The 14,230-nt window shown below is 58.3% G+C and overlaps 1 protein-coding gene across 1 annotated transcript in view; it reads right to left on the minus strand.

Moving 5' to 3' along the window:
- Window positions 1–14,230, minus strand: part of RASA3 (RAS p21 protein activator 3) — a 129,391-nt gene that overhangs the window by 74,224 nt on the left and 40,937 nt on the right. The window contains exon 2 of the mRNA XM_031655691.1: window positions 6,739–6,856. Within this exon, the coding sequence (XP_031511551.1) occupies window positions 6,739–6,856 (118 nt within the window). The remainder of the gene's footprint in view (window positions 1–6,738; window positions 6,857–14,230) is intronic.

Here is a 14,230-nt window from a genome sequence, read left to right on the forward strand (position 1 = left end):
ACAAGCCCGGCTCCCACAGGCCAGAGGCTGGAGGGAGGGGTCCGCGGTCAGTCACAGCCCACCCACCACCCAGCACTGCAGGGCCACAAGCCCGGCTCCCACAGGCTGGAGGCTGGAGGGTGGGGGTCCATGGTCAGCTCACGGCCCACCTGCCGTGGTCTCAGTGTTCTCAGTGGAAGCCTCACACACTGAGTTGCAGCCTCCTGTGGTTCAGGCTGGGTGGGGTTGTTTATTTCGAAATGTTGGCAAATAGAGCTGTGAGTCTTCAAACTGAACCCAGCGACTCAGTGAGGAAAGCAGGCGGGCTGGGCTGAGACTCACAGCTGCAGCGGCTGTGGTGAGCCGCCTCACCTCCCCAAGCCTCAGTCTCCTCCTCTGTTTAGGGGCACCGAGGAGCTGCCCCTCGGCTCATGGGCTCTGTGGTCGCCAGGCACGCCACACGCCACTGCACACGGCACCCGGAACACTGTGGCCTTGGCTCCTGCCTCTCCTGCACACGAGGCTCTTTCCTCTCTCCCACCCCACACCCCCCAGAAAAGAACCACCATCCTTACAAACAAATGAGAATCGGCTGGGTCTTTAGGGCCCAGCCACGATGTTTGACTGTCAGGACGAGGCACAGCCAGACACCGGGTCCCCTGCAGCAACTGAGACACCTCAAATCCCAAACCTTCAGTGAGGCCCTGGTGGGAAAAGGTGCTCTCCAGGGGGGCCAGCGGCTAAGCAGGAGGCAGCCGGGCGAGAGGAGGACAGCAGAGGAGGGAGAAGAGGGGACCTGGCCTTTGCTCCTCATGGATCATCAGTGCAGCCCCCTCATGACAGACCCAGCCTCTCCCTGCAGTGGCCCAGCCACAGCTCAGGGCCAGCAGGCTCCTGCAGGCACAGGCAGCCGATGAGCCCCTGCCAGGTGTGGGCCTGGGCCTGGGGCAGCCTGCCACATGCAGTAGGCGCTCAGTACTCGCAGAATACAAGCAACCTCACGCTCTCCGCCGGCTGAGCTCCTGTGAGGCTGAGAGAACCCCCTGCATCATTCTGACACAGGCTCCTGTGAGCCGGCACGACACAGAAGGACACACATGTGGGTAGAGGTGGAGATGCTGGGCCAGTCTTGGGGGTCACACAGACAGGACCAGGGGCTCTGACCTGCTGGGAGATTTGGGGCCAGCAGTCCAGGACTGAGAATAGATCCCTGGCCTGGGGCGCTCCGGGGGCTGAGGACGGGCCCTCCACCTGCGGCACCCCAGGGCTGAGGACGGGCCCCCACCTGCGGACACCCCAGGGCTGACGGGCCCCCGCCTGCGGCACCCCAGGGCTGACGGGCCCCCGCCTGTGGCACCCCGGGGCTGAGGGGCCCCCGCCTGCGGCACCCCGGGGCTGATGGGCCCTGCCTGCGGCACCCCGGGGCTGACGGGCCCCGCCTGCGGCACCCCAGGGCTGATGGGCCCCCACCTGCGGCACCCCAGGGCTGGCCGGGCCCCACCCTGCGGCACCCAGGGCTGAGGACAGGCCCCTGCGGCCCAGGGCTGATGGGCCCCGCCTGCGGACACCCCGGGGGCTGGGACGGGCCCCCGCCTCTGTGGACACCCCCAGGGCTGACGGAGGCCCCACCTGCGGCACCCAGGGCTGAGGACAGGCCCCTGCGGCACCCCAGGGCTGACGGGCCCCACCTGCGGACCCAGGAGCTGGGACGGGCCCCTGCAGCACCCAGGGCTGACGGGTCCCCTACTCCAGCAGTTCTGGAATGTTCTGGGCTCCAAGGAGCCTCCAGTCGTGTCAAGCAGGTTTTTGTTTAAGCTCTGACTTGAGAAAGAGTGAAAATAAATGTTCAGGGGAAATGTGACTTCTCATAAGTCTCCGAATGTCAAAGTTGGTGTTTCCTAAGCCAACAACTTGGTTTTTATTAAAAGCATCTGAGAGAATGAACAGTCTGTCTCCCAAACCACCAACTTCCTCCTGCCCCTTTCGGTTCCTAACCCCAAATAACTTCTCCCTCCTGAAAAACTTGGTGGAGCTGTGGAGAGATTTCTTGGTTTATTCATTTCTACTACACAAAAGTACCATTTTGGGGGTGATTACTTCTTGCAGTATGAACAGAAAGAAACCCTCCTGTGTTTCACAAACACCCACTGTGTGCACATGGGATGGGACGGGACGGCTTCCACCCAGACGAGCACAGAGCCTGCCCCGCAGGGCCGCAGAGGGAGGGTCCCTGGTGATGTCCCGTCTGCCAGGCTTCCACCCAGACGAGCACAGAGCCTGCCCCTCGGGGCCGCAGAGACAGGGTCCCTGGTGATGTCCCGGTCTGCTGGGAAGACCCAGCTCTCCTTGCTCTGCACTAGAAGATCTGTCTGTTCCATGACTTGTAACGTCTAATTGTATGTAAAACACACAGACAAAAGAACAAGAACTCAACCATGATTCCACTTCCCAGAAATCGCCATCCCGTTGACGGTTCTGTCTGCGAATCCAGATCATTTTGGGGGCACTCATGATTTTTTAAGCAAAAGAACTTTTCCTAGACACAGCTTTGTGACCTAACGCATAACCAGCTTTCAGAGCAGGAGCTCAGGCCGCGGCACCTCTGGGTGGAGGAGGCGGCACCGAAACCGGCCACGCCTGAAGTTTCTTCCTGTTGTGGCCACAGCCCCTTCTCCCCGAGATGGGCATATGCAAATGAACCCTGCAAAGGACGCGGGGCGACGCCGCAGAAAGGGGGGCAGGGCTCCGCGTGGGGCAGGGGGCTCTGCCCAGACTCAACCCCGCGGCAGGGGGCGGGGTCAGACCCAGAACCCCGAGGCAACGCCTCCCTGAGCCAGGACTGTCTGCGTGGATGAGGGTTTGGGGAGGTCGGCCACGTGGGCGCAGAAGACGCAGGCAGGACAGACAACATTTCACGTCCTCACGTGGACAGAAGGAAACGGGGACATGATGCTCACCGAATATTCTTACAAATGACAGACTGACCCAGCAGGGAGAGACTGAGGTTCTGTTGTGTGTGACTTGGCCAACTGCTCCTTTCTGCTGGACGAGACGGCGATCTCCACCGCGGGGCAGCCTTCGGGAGTGGCGTCATCTCCTTGTTTGAGGGTCGGGGGTGCCGGCCCAGGGGAGGTCCAGGGTGGGAAGCTGGTCCCCAAGCCCCAGTCCTGCCAATCCAATTTCAGGGAGCTTTTCGTTTAAGTAAATAAGGAAACAAATAGTGGCTGCCCTTTAAATGATTAAAAATGATGCTCTGAAAGGTATGGATTGTGAACAAAGCTCACTCAACCTCAGGAAAACATTTTTGTAGTAGGACAGAAACTGCCAAGGCCAGAGAGAAAGGGCTTGTCCTCCGAAACGTGTCCACTTCGACGCGTTCTGAAGTTACGCCTGTGACAGATGCTGCCCCTCAACCTCCACCTTGAAAACTAGAGAAAAAGGGGAAGACAGAGGAGGACGCTCTCCCTAGACGTCGGCTCAGCACCCGCTAGAGGCCCCACAGACTGCAGGGCCTCGGACGCGGGGGCCACACGCAGGGAGGTGGCTTGGGGGACACAGGCCCGCGGTGGAGCTGGGTCTGTAACCTCCTTAGTGGGAAAGAGGGAAGAAGAGAGGCTGAGTTCCGCCTTGCCTTCTTCACACATTCCATTTGCAGCTTCCTGCTGAGTCAGACTGCGATATTGGGCAATAGCAAATCAAACTTGACCCAAGTGCTTCTCCCCAGGGACCGTGAGAAGGGGCTCCTGCCAGGCTGCAGACCTAGCGGCCACAGAGCACCCTGGGGCCCTTCGGAGCTCAGAGATGCAGACGTGGGCTCTTTTTCTTTCCACAGCGACTTTGCCAAATGAACCATCAGACCTTAAAGGTGACACTGACCTTGGAGGAAGCAGCACACTGGGGGCCGGGAGACGCAGGGCTGGGAGACTCGGGCCTGGGAGACTGGGGGATGTGAGACTGGGGGGCTGGGAGACTGGGGGATGGGAGACTCGGGGGGGCAGGAGACCTCAAAGACTGGGAGACTCAGGGGCTGGGAGACTGGGGGCTGGGAGACTGGGGGTGGGGAGGCCCCGGGAATGTGGGAGACTGGAGGGTCAGGGAGACACGGGGGGGCTGGGAGACTCGGGGCTGGGAGACTCGGGACCGGGAGGACGCCGGGGGCCGGGACTGGGGCCGGCAGGCCAGGAGGAGACCGGAGGAATGGCCGGGGAGGAATGGGGGAGACCGGGGCCGGAGACCCGGAGGGGCCGGGAGGACGGGGGGGCTGGAGACTGGCCAGGGAGAAGGAGACTGGAGGGAGACCGGGGATGGAGGACCGGGGCAGGGAAGGACCGGCCCCAAAGTGGGTGCCACCATGGAGCAAAGAGCAGGCGGTGGCCAGGGCTAAACTCCCTGGCATGCAGGGCAACCCTGCCTGACACTTGCCTCTCAGGTGGATGCTGACCAATGACTAACACGGGACCACGTTAATGCACATGCACAGACTGAGGGCTTCTGACCACAGATGCCGTGTGGATTCCAGCTGCAAACTTATGAGAGAGCCAGGTTTTGGGTTCAAGTACATTTCCTGCCAACTTTTCATATGGGGTGGGTTGATGCACACTTTGTCCTCACACTACAGGGGAAGCCTGTGGCCAGCCCACACAGCCCCAGTGGACAGGGCTGCCAGCGTCCACACTACACGGCGCCACGGTTTTACACATGGACGGGGCTGCCAGCGCCCACACTGAACGGCGCCACGGTTTTACTCTCTCGGAACTGTCCCACGTGGGTTTCTCTTTCTTTGCTACCATGTTTTGTTGTGTGTGTGTCTGGGGTTTTTTTGAGACAAGGTCTTGCTCTGTGGCCCAAGCTGGAGTGCAGTGATGCAATTGTGGTTCACTGTGGCCTCAACCTCCTGGCCTCAATCAATCCTCCCACCTCAGCCTCCCAAAGTGCCGGGATTACAGGTGTGCACCACCACACCCGGCCAGAACCATGACTTCTATTTCTAAATTCTTCTGAAATAACTGAAAGACAAGGGGCCCCCATTTCTCAACCTCACCTGAAAGAGGTTCCTTAACAGGTCCTCCTCCCACTGGTTCTGATTGAGCAGGTCTGAGAGGATCCAAGCCCGATAAAGACTGCCAGTAATGGCCGGCCTCGGGCCTAAAATCCACGGGCCTCTAACAACGGACCATTTAAACACAGAACTGACTTTTATCCAGGGAAGTGCCAAAGGGGCTTCTGAAGGGCCCGGTCGTGTCTCTTCCCATTTTCTTCTGAAGAATGGCCATGCCCAGTCATCGCCAGGGCAACCCCCAAGACTCTCGCAAAGCCGGACTGGGCGCCTGACAACGTTCAGCCTGCAGTTCCTTTTGACGAGTTATTTCAAAGAACCCGGAGTGTGCACTAACATAACACAAACGACTCTCGTACCTCGGCCTGGAGGGCAGCTGCGCCGAAGCCTTTTGGAAGCACTGTGACTGACGGCGTGAGATGGTCCCAGTCCCCGGGGCAGGAGACCCCTCACAGTGTTCTAATAGGTGAAGTCACCCAGTCATCAGAATGGGTGGTTCATTCCTGCTTGGAAGTAGCCAGACGCAAGGATGTGATTCTTCAGCTAAACATGTTCTCAAAATCAGAATCGCTGTTTTGATGAGAGCACACGTGGTTCCGAACTGAACGGTGGAGTCACAGCTACGCGGACGTCTTCCCTGATCCCCAGGCCGCTCCTTGTAACGCGGCCGCCCCACGCTTCCCCTGAGGCCGCAACACCGAGGCCCTGCCTGGCACACTCTCCCTGGCGTCTCTCTTCCCACCCCCGACATAAACCGCCGTGGCTTCCTGTCCCTGTGCGTCCCACCACACACCATGTCCTGGTGTTCAACTGCAGTGGTCCTCCGAGCACGGCCTGCGCCCCACTGGAGCTTTTCAGAAACACACGTTCTGGCCCTGCCCTGGACATCCCGGGGTCGGCACCCACATCCGCACATGCTCGAGTTGAGCGGCAAACTTGTTGATCTCAAGAGTTTGTTTTTCTTGGCTGACTCCTCTCTTCCTCAAATCGTATCAATCAACGCTTTCTAGGCCTCGTACCTCAGTTAACACCCATCTTCTGTACACAGGAAGGAAAATCTTTCTCAGCATTTCGCCCTCTCGAAATCCTTAATTTGTATTCTCGTGGAGTGCGAGCTTCCCAGTTCATCTATCTCTAATTAAAAAGCACTCCCACGAGTCCACACAGCGGCCGCCACTGACATATACTTCCTGGACAGCCCTGTGAGTCCACGTGGGGGCCGCCACCAACGTGCGCTACCTGGACAGCCCTGCGAGTCCACGCAGGGGCCACCACCGATGTGTGCTTCCTGGACAGCAGGAGCATTTAGCCAACACCGGTTCACATCTGCGCACCGCCAAGGTCAGAAGCCCCGCTGCCTGCACACCAGAGCCCCAGGGAGCACCTCCTTCTCCTCAAACTAAGCAGCAAGAAAAGTGGGAAGTTGACGTACACACTCAGGACATTGTCTACACACAGAAAATTCACCCGCCGCATGGAAGGTGGATTCACGCCGACATTCAATGGAATGGAAGGTGACCACGCCGGCCATTCACTTTAAAATGCACGTTCTTCAACTTCCAATACCTCCACCGTACTCATGTAAGCATTCCACGGACACACCACAAGCATTCCACTCTAATATTCCACAGCATCCACGCCCGGATGACTTCTGCCACCAAAGAAAACACATCGCTGTCAGGTAAAGCAGCAGAGGACCTTACCAGAGCGACTTCTCCACAATCTTGGTCCGGAACACCTCCTCCTGGTCCAGGTTCACCGTGCAGTAGCAATCCCTCATCTTGCTTGGCCCCGGGTAAGAGGGAAGGTTTTTGGCTTCACCTAAAAAGTAAAAGCGACACACGTCATCAGCAGCGTGGAAACGTCTGGTCCCCTGCTCATCGCAGACACGCTTCCAAACCGCAGGTTTACTTCACAGCCGCACGCCGGCCGCCGCGTGTGTGCATTCACCACTCTCTACAAAGGCTTGGGGTTTTTGCCACCGCAAGTCACAATGTGGATGCGCACACCACGTGTACACGCGCGGGACATTCTCTCGCCGAAAGGCAACGGACACGCCACCCTGAAATGCAAGTGGCGCAAGCAGGGACCCGCCAGCCTGGGACTCGGGATTCCTGTGTCTCACTTTGTTTTCCCCGCATTAGTCCTTTTATTTTATTTTATTTTATTTTATTTATTTATTTTTTTTTTTTGAGACGGAGTCTCACTGTGTCTCCCAGGCTGGAGTGCAGGGGGGCGATCTCGGCTCACTGCAAACTCCGCCCCCCGGGTTCACGCCATTCTCCCGCCTCAGCCTCCCAAGTAGCTGGGACTACAGGCGCCTGCTACCGCGCCCGGCTAGTTTTTTGTATTTTTAGTAGAGACGGGGTTTCACCATGTTAGCCAGGATAGTCTCGATCTCCTGACCTTGTGATCCACCCGCCTCGGCCTCCCAAAGTGCTGGGATTACAGGCTTGAGCCACCGCGCCCGGCCAGTCCTTTTATTTTAACATACAATTTTCCATCTCAGACCTGCTCGAGTGCACAGTTCCGTGGCATTAACCACGTTCACCGAGTTGTGCAACCATCACCGCCATCCTCTCCAGAACGCTCTCATCGTGCGAAACGGAGACTCGGGCCCCGTTCAACACTCGCTCCCATCTCCTCCTGCTGTCTCCAGCGGCCCTCGCCCCACGTTGTCTCTGGATCTGACTGCTCTGGGCCTCACGTCGGCGGGATCCACGGGACGTGTCCTTCCAGCTCACTCCGCTCAGCCAGTGCCCTCCAGGGTGGCCCTGCTGTGGCCGCTGACTGGATTCCCTCCTTTTTTCAGGTTGAATAACTTTCCATCATGCAGAGGGACCTCGTCTTGCTTATTCATTTATCCACTGAGTCCCTTTTTATTTTGAATTTTATGTTATGATATTAGGTCAAAGTTGGCGCCAGAATTAAAGGAAAGAGCTCCTTCTCGTGGACATGATTTGACTGTGAACTCCAGCTGTTTGAATTGTCAGTTAAGAGAAGCGTCCCAGAGGGGCCTAAGCTGGGTCCACGTCTCCCTCCCTCAAGCCCAGAGACACCACCTGAATGCACGTGAAGGAAGTCGAGCCGGTTCCTGGCTGGCCCTGCAGAAAACGCCCGTGGTGCCGGACTCACGACCGCGGCGCCGGACTCAGGACCGCGGTGCCGGACTCACGACCGCGGTGCCGGACTCACGACTGTGGTGCCGGACGCCTTGTTTGCCGGGGTCGATCTGGAGGTGATAACTGAACCCCAGCTGTGACTGCTCTGCTGGCAGCTCGGAGCACACCCCAGTGGCAAGCCTAACGGCCCAGTTTACCAGAGAATTGGGAGGGAGCCGGGAGGGATGAGTGGCAGCTGTCGATCCAGACGGCGTATGCCCAGTTTAAGTCCTTTCTGTAAAACAAACGTCTCAAACACACTCGCGCCTCCCCAGGGCCTTCTCCGCCTCCGTCATTTGGCTCTAAACACGCCTGGCCATGGTGTCTCGAGGGCGCAGGACGAGAGGACAGATGCAGGCACAGGCACCACGCTGAGACCACACCAAGGCTCACGTAGCTCCTGCTGGCGCCACTGGGGGCCACATCACCTTATTCTTGTTGAAACAAAATCAAAAACAGGAGCAGAGTCGAAGTTTCTCAGATCCCCACTTCTACCCCTTCCAAAGCTTCGCGTCAACTCAGCAAGCACACACGTCATCGCCCACGTGGGCGGTTGGCTCATTTCGAAGATGCCGATTTGCAAACTGGCAGGCCAGAAACTCCAGAGGGCAGAGATAAACTCAGTTTGAAGCTTTTTAAAGACTTTTCATCCACCATATTAACCTGGGGCACTGTGCGAAGGAGCAGAAGCCGCGGGGTCTGGATGAAGGCTCCTGTGTCCACGCGTGTATCTCGGGGTCGAGGTGCCAGCAGGCGCTCCCAGCGGCACCCGCTACTGCCCACACGGAGCGGCTCTCAGGGCCTCACTGCTTGCGGCCATTTCCCGCCAGCGCCCCCAACACACGGTCTGCCTCTGTGGGCCTGAAACTCCTGAACTGCAAAAGCAAGCGACACGGCAGCTCTCGAAGGCTCGTCTGGTCTGAGACGCTCTAATTCAAAAGGTTCTGGAAATTTTTATTTTGGGAATCATTAAGGAAGCGTCAAAGATAATCGGTTGGTGGGAAAAAACAAATGAATACTTCCTGATGGGCACTGGACCCTCAGAACAGCTCAACACGGCGACTCTCCGGGACGCACCTTCACCCGCTGCACGGGAGAGCACAGCCAGGCTGCTACGAGGCACCCGGCTCCAGGCCAGGCCTCAGGTCGGTCATCAAATGTCAAAAGACAGGCTTTCTGAAGGCTCCCACCGATGTGAAGGTCCCGCAGGCAGCACACGCACACACACACAGAGCACATGCAGGCAGCACATGCAGGCAGCACCCACAGCACACGCAGGCAGCACACGCAGGCAGCACACACACAAACACACAGCACACGCAGGCAGCACATGCAGGCAGCACCCACAGCACACGCAGGCAGCACCCACGGCACACGCAGGCAGCACCCACGGCCTGCGCCCAGGCACACACAGCACCGCGGGCAGCGCACACACAGCACGCCAGTGGCACATGCGGGCAGCGCTACAGCACACACACGCGGCACCGCATGGTGGCACATGCGAGGCCAGCGCCAGACATAATGGACCGGCCTGCCTGGCCTAGACCACCTGACCTGCATGGTTATTTACCACCACCACCGCACCTGTTGCCATGGTTTGATCTGGACCAGGCCTCCCCTGTGCGGTGCGGATGACCTGCCACCTGACCTGCTTGTACCTGTGGATATGCCTGGCCCTGCTGTTACTCCACCAGCCTGCCTGTACCACAGCCCTGCATGGTTTATTTTCAGCCACCTGGCTGAATGATTGGCTATGGCCCTTACCTGAGATGACGCCCTGTTGCTGCCTGGACCGGTACCCTTACCGCCTTTACCAGTATGCCTGACGTACTGATGCGGATGACCAGTATAGCATGGATGACGCCCTGGCCTGCGCCGGACGACGCAAAGCGGCCCGAGCGCAACGTGGACGGTATACCTACCATTCCTTCCTTCCTAGGCCTTCCTAACCTACTATGGTGCCCTAACCCTGCCACCACAACCTACTATAGTGCTTCCCACAACCTACCCTTGTTCTGCCTACCACCACCAACCCCTGCACACGCACACACACAGCACACGCAGGCAGCACACGCACACACGCACAGCACACACACACAGCACACGCAGGCAGCACACGCAGGCAGCACACACAGTTAGGGTGTGTGACGAGTTCACAGGCACCAAGGGGAGAGCACGGCTGGCGAGCTTCTCTAGAAAGGGAAGGGAGCCTGGGGGATGGCGGGTGAGGTTCCCGGAGCAGACGCAGCCGTCCTGGTCGCCGCGGCTGCCCTGATTTTGAGGGCAGCCTCAGCACAGCCCGCGCGTCGGACGGGCCCCTCCAGCCTCCGGTCCTGCTTTGGAACCGACAGCTTCTGCAGCAGAGAGAAGTCCTCGCCCTCAACACAGCGCGACTTTGCCGACTTTCCTCCTGACACCTTGACGGTGTGAACGGACGCCGACCATATTTCCCTTGGGATTGTTTTGGGTTTTTTTTGGTTTTGTTTTTGGGAATTTTTTGTTTTTGTTTTGTTTTCTGGGATTTCTTTGTTTTTTGCAACAAATGAGTGTAGATATTTAGCTGTAAGTTCCTGTGTTTCTTAAAAGGAGAAAGAAAAAAGCTTTTGAAAGTCCTGTGGGAAGGCCGGGCGCGGTGGCTCAAGCCTGTAATCCCAGCACTTTGGGAGGCCGAGGCGGGTGGATCACAAGGTCAGGAGATCGAGACTATCCTGGCTAACATGGTGAAACCCCGTCTCTACTAAAAAAATACAAAAAACTAGCCGGGCGCGGTAGCGGGCGCCTGTAGTCCCAGCTACTTGGGAGGCTGAGGCGGGAGAATGGCGTGAACCCGGGGGGCGGAGCTTGCAGTGAGCCGAGATCGCGCCACTGCACTCCAGCCTGGGAGACACAGTGAGACTCCGTCTCAAAAAAAAAAAAAAAAAAAAAAAAAAAAGAAAGTCCTGTGGGAGACGGTGTCTGTGGACAACACGGAGCTAAGATTTGTTCCCACAGGGCCTCAGATCACAGCGGTAACAGCTGGGTCTTCTGAAGGTGGACGCTGCAGGACGGAAACGCATAGGCTTTCCCCAGACTCCCTGTAAGACAGACGCCACACGACGTGAAAAGGCCGGGTCCTCCCGCGCTGGCACCAACGCACCGGGTTCCTCCCTCCCCGCCCAACGATGCCCAGTCCCCCGGCCCCAAAACACAGCAGGTTCCTCCCTCCTCGCCCGATGGCCCCGTCTTTACCTCCTTCTCCCTGCTCGCTGTCATCTGGGGCTGAGACCCTTTCTTTTTAATCTACTTTTGCTATGATGCATTTAATAAAAAGAAAAAGAGGGGGGACAAAATGCAAACCCATTTCCCTGCCTCAGGCTTCTGATGCCATCACCTCCAGTGCGTTGGTTTTGTTTCCAACTGTTAATAAAGCATTGAAACAGAAAAAAAAATCCTGAGAAACATCGGTTGCTATGACGACAGCAACACCAGGGAGCCTGCTGGACGCACCAACACCCAATGAGCTGCTCAGACCAGGAGGGCTGGAGCTGCCACGGCTCGGCCTGGCCACGTCGCCCGGGGCCTCCCGTGTGTGCCACGTGCAGCAAGACCGAGCCTCTCCCTGCGGCCCCACAGCTGAGTGGGACGGGGCTGCCCCAGCTCCCAAGCGCCCGTTTCTTCTCCACCGCACCCCACACAGCTCGCTCAGTTACCTTCACCAAAGGTGCCTGTTCTGTCTCCCTCAGAGGAAATGTGTTTTCTCTTCTTTTCTGATACACAGAGACGTTCATACAAAAAGACAAAGCTGTCTGTGGTATACAGTAAGTGCCGAATTATTGTTGCATACATGGATGAATAAATGAATTAAAAGAAAAGTAAACTGGTTTCATCCTAATAGCCAAATAAGTAACAGTTCTCACGAGCACTTTTCCCACGGACGGTGTCTCTAAAACATGCGGTGTGTTCACAGCTGGCAGACTGACGCAGACAGCCAACACGGCACCCCGCGTCGGCTCTGAAACCTCAACTCCAGGGCTCTCCAGGGCACCATGCCCCTCCCTCAAGAGGACTCCTGTGGGTTATGAATGACAGAAGCCCAGGCTGCCATCCTCAGGCAAGGCAGCCCCCGATCCTCCTGGCCGGGAGGAGCCCCTGGCACCAGCGGGCTTCTGTAGGCGGTGGAAGGAGGAGGCACCAGCGGGCTTCTGTGGGCGGTGGAAGGAGGAGGCAGGGCTCTGCGGGCTGATTCCAAAACTCCCCGGGTGACACCACCTGCCCAGGGAGGCCCGGCCCTGCCGTCCAGGGTGTCCGCCCCTCGCCCAGTCTCCTTGAGAGCCCTCCAGTTCCCTCCAGCCTCCACGGCTCTTCAGAGGGAATGGGAGGTTCTGCGGAGGGCGGGCGACCAGACATTAACCCCTCCCAAATAATAAACACATTCAATGTGATTTAAACTTCGACCACAGGGAGAATGAGTCTATGGTGACGGGGTGGCGGGAGGGGTCCTAGAGGCGCCCACTGTGCTTACTGCGGGCCTGGCCCTGACAACGGCTGAAACGGGGTCTCTCCCAGGGCACTTCTACAGGGCACGTTTGGTTGTCACTAACGGTGGTGCCACTGGCATCTGGTGGGCAGAGTGCAGGGTGCTTGCTGTTCAGTGTCCCGCTGCCCATGGTGCCCCACGGCACAGGACCGTCCACCCAAAACACCAATAGTTCCCCACGGCACAGAGCCGTCCACCCAAACACCAACAGTTCCCCATGGCACAGGGCCGTCCACCCAAAACACCAACAGTTCCCCATGGCACAGAGCCGTCCACCCAAAACACCAACAGCTCCCCACGGCACAGGGCCGTCCACCCAAACACCAATAGTTCCCCACGGCACAGGGCCGTCCACCTAAAACACCAACAGCTCCCCACGGCACAGGACCGTCCACCCAAACACCAACAGTTCCCCACGGCACAGGACCGTCCACCCAAACACCAACAGTTCCCCACAGCACAGAGCCGTCCACCCAAACACCAACAGCTCCCCACGGCACAGGGCCGTCCACCCAAAACACCAATAGTGCCCACGGCACGGGGCCGTCCACCTAAAACACCAACAGTTCCCCATGGCACAGGGCCGTCCACCCAGAATGCAACAGTGCCCCAGTTACACGCTCCTGGTGCAAATGACTCTCCTCTCGTGCTTGGTGCAAAGGCTGTTAGCAACGGGCCACGGAGGAGATGCTGCCACATCACGCCAGAGACTCACGCGTCCCGAGACCCAAGTGATCCCTAAACATCTAGGAGGAGACCTGGCCTTGGAGCCAGGTCAGCCAGAAGGTCGTCCAGGCCCGGCCTCCCTGGGGCTGCCCGATCTCCCGACGCAGTGTAACCCTCGAGGCGCAGGGGCCGCGTCACCCAGCACTCTGGAAATGCTGTGCACAGACCATGGCCACCAGCACATGCATTCTCGCAGTTCCGACTGCCTGTGAATCCAGCTGGTCTACCATGAGCCGCTGGAGAAAATACTCCAAGTCCTGAGATGAATGGAGCAGGAGCGCCTCCGGAATATCCTGAGAAACACGACTCCAAACCCTGTCAGCTGGTTCTAACGGTGCTCACTCTTATAAACGGGTCATAAAATACGGGAAAGAATGTGATTGCAGACACGGGACCTCGCCTCCACAGAGGGGCATCCCCCAGGAGGCAAACTGCAGGTTCAAAAAACCAGTGCCCACTGGCGGCTGAAAACCCCCAGGAACTAATGAGGAAACAGAGAAAGCAAAGGCGGGCGGAGACGCCGCCCTTCTGAGTTCACAAAGGAGCGGAGACACACCGATGCCAGGAACCCTCAGGCCCCCCAGGTTCCTGGCGCAGCACAGCCTGCCCGCATCCAGACGGCATCTCCTGAGGCTGTGACTCCCCTCCTGTGAGTTCACACACAGGACCCCTCACCTACACCGGCTGCACACACAGGACCTCGCACCCACACTCACCAGCTACACACACAGGACCCTCACCCACAAATGCTGCACACAAGTGACTCACACTCACCTACACCGCTGCACACAC

This window comes from Papio anubis, chromosome 15, assembly GCF_008728515.1.
Source record: "Papio anubis isolate 15944 chromosome 15, Panubis1.0, whole genome shotgun sequence".
NCBI lineage: Eukaryota > Metazoa > Chordata > Mammalia > Primates > Cercopithecidae > Papio > Papio anubis.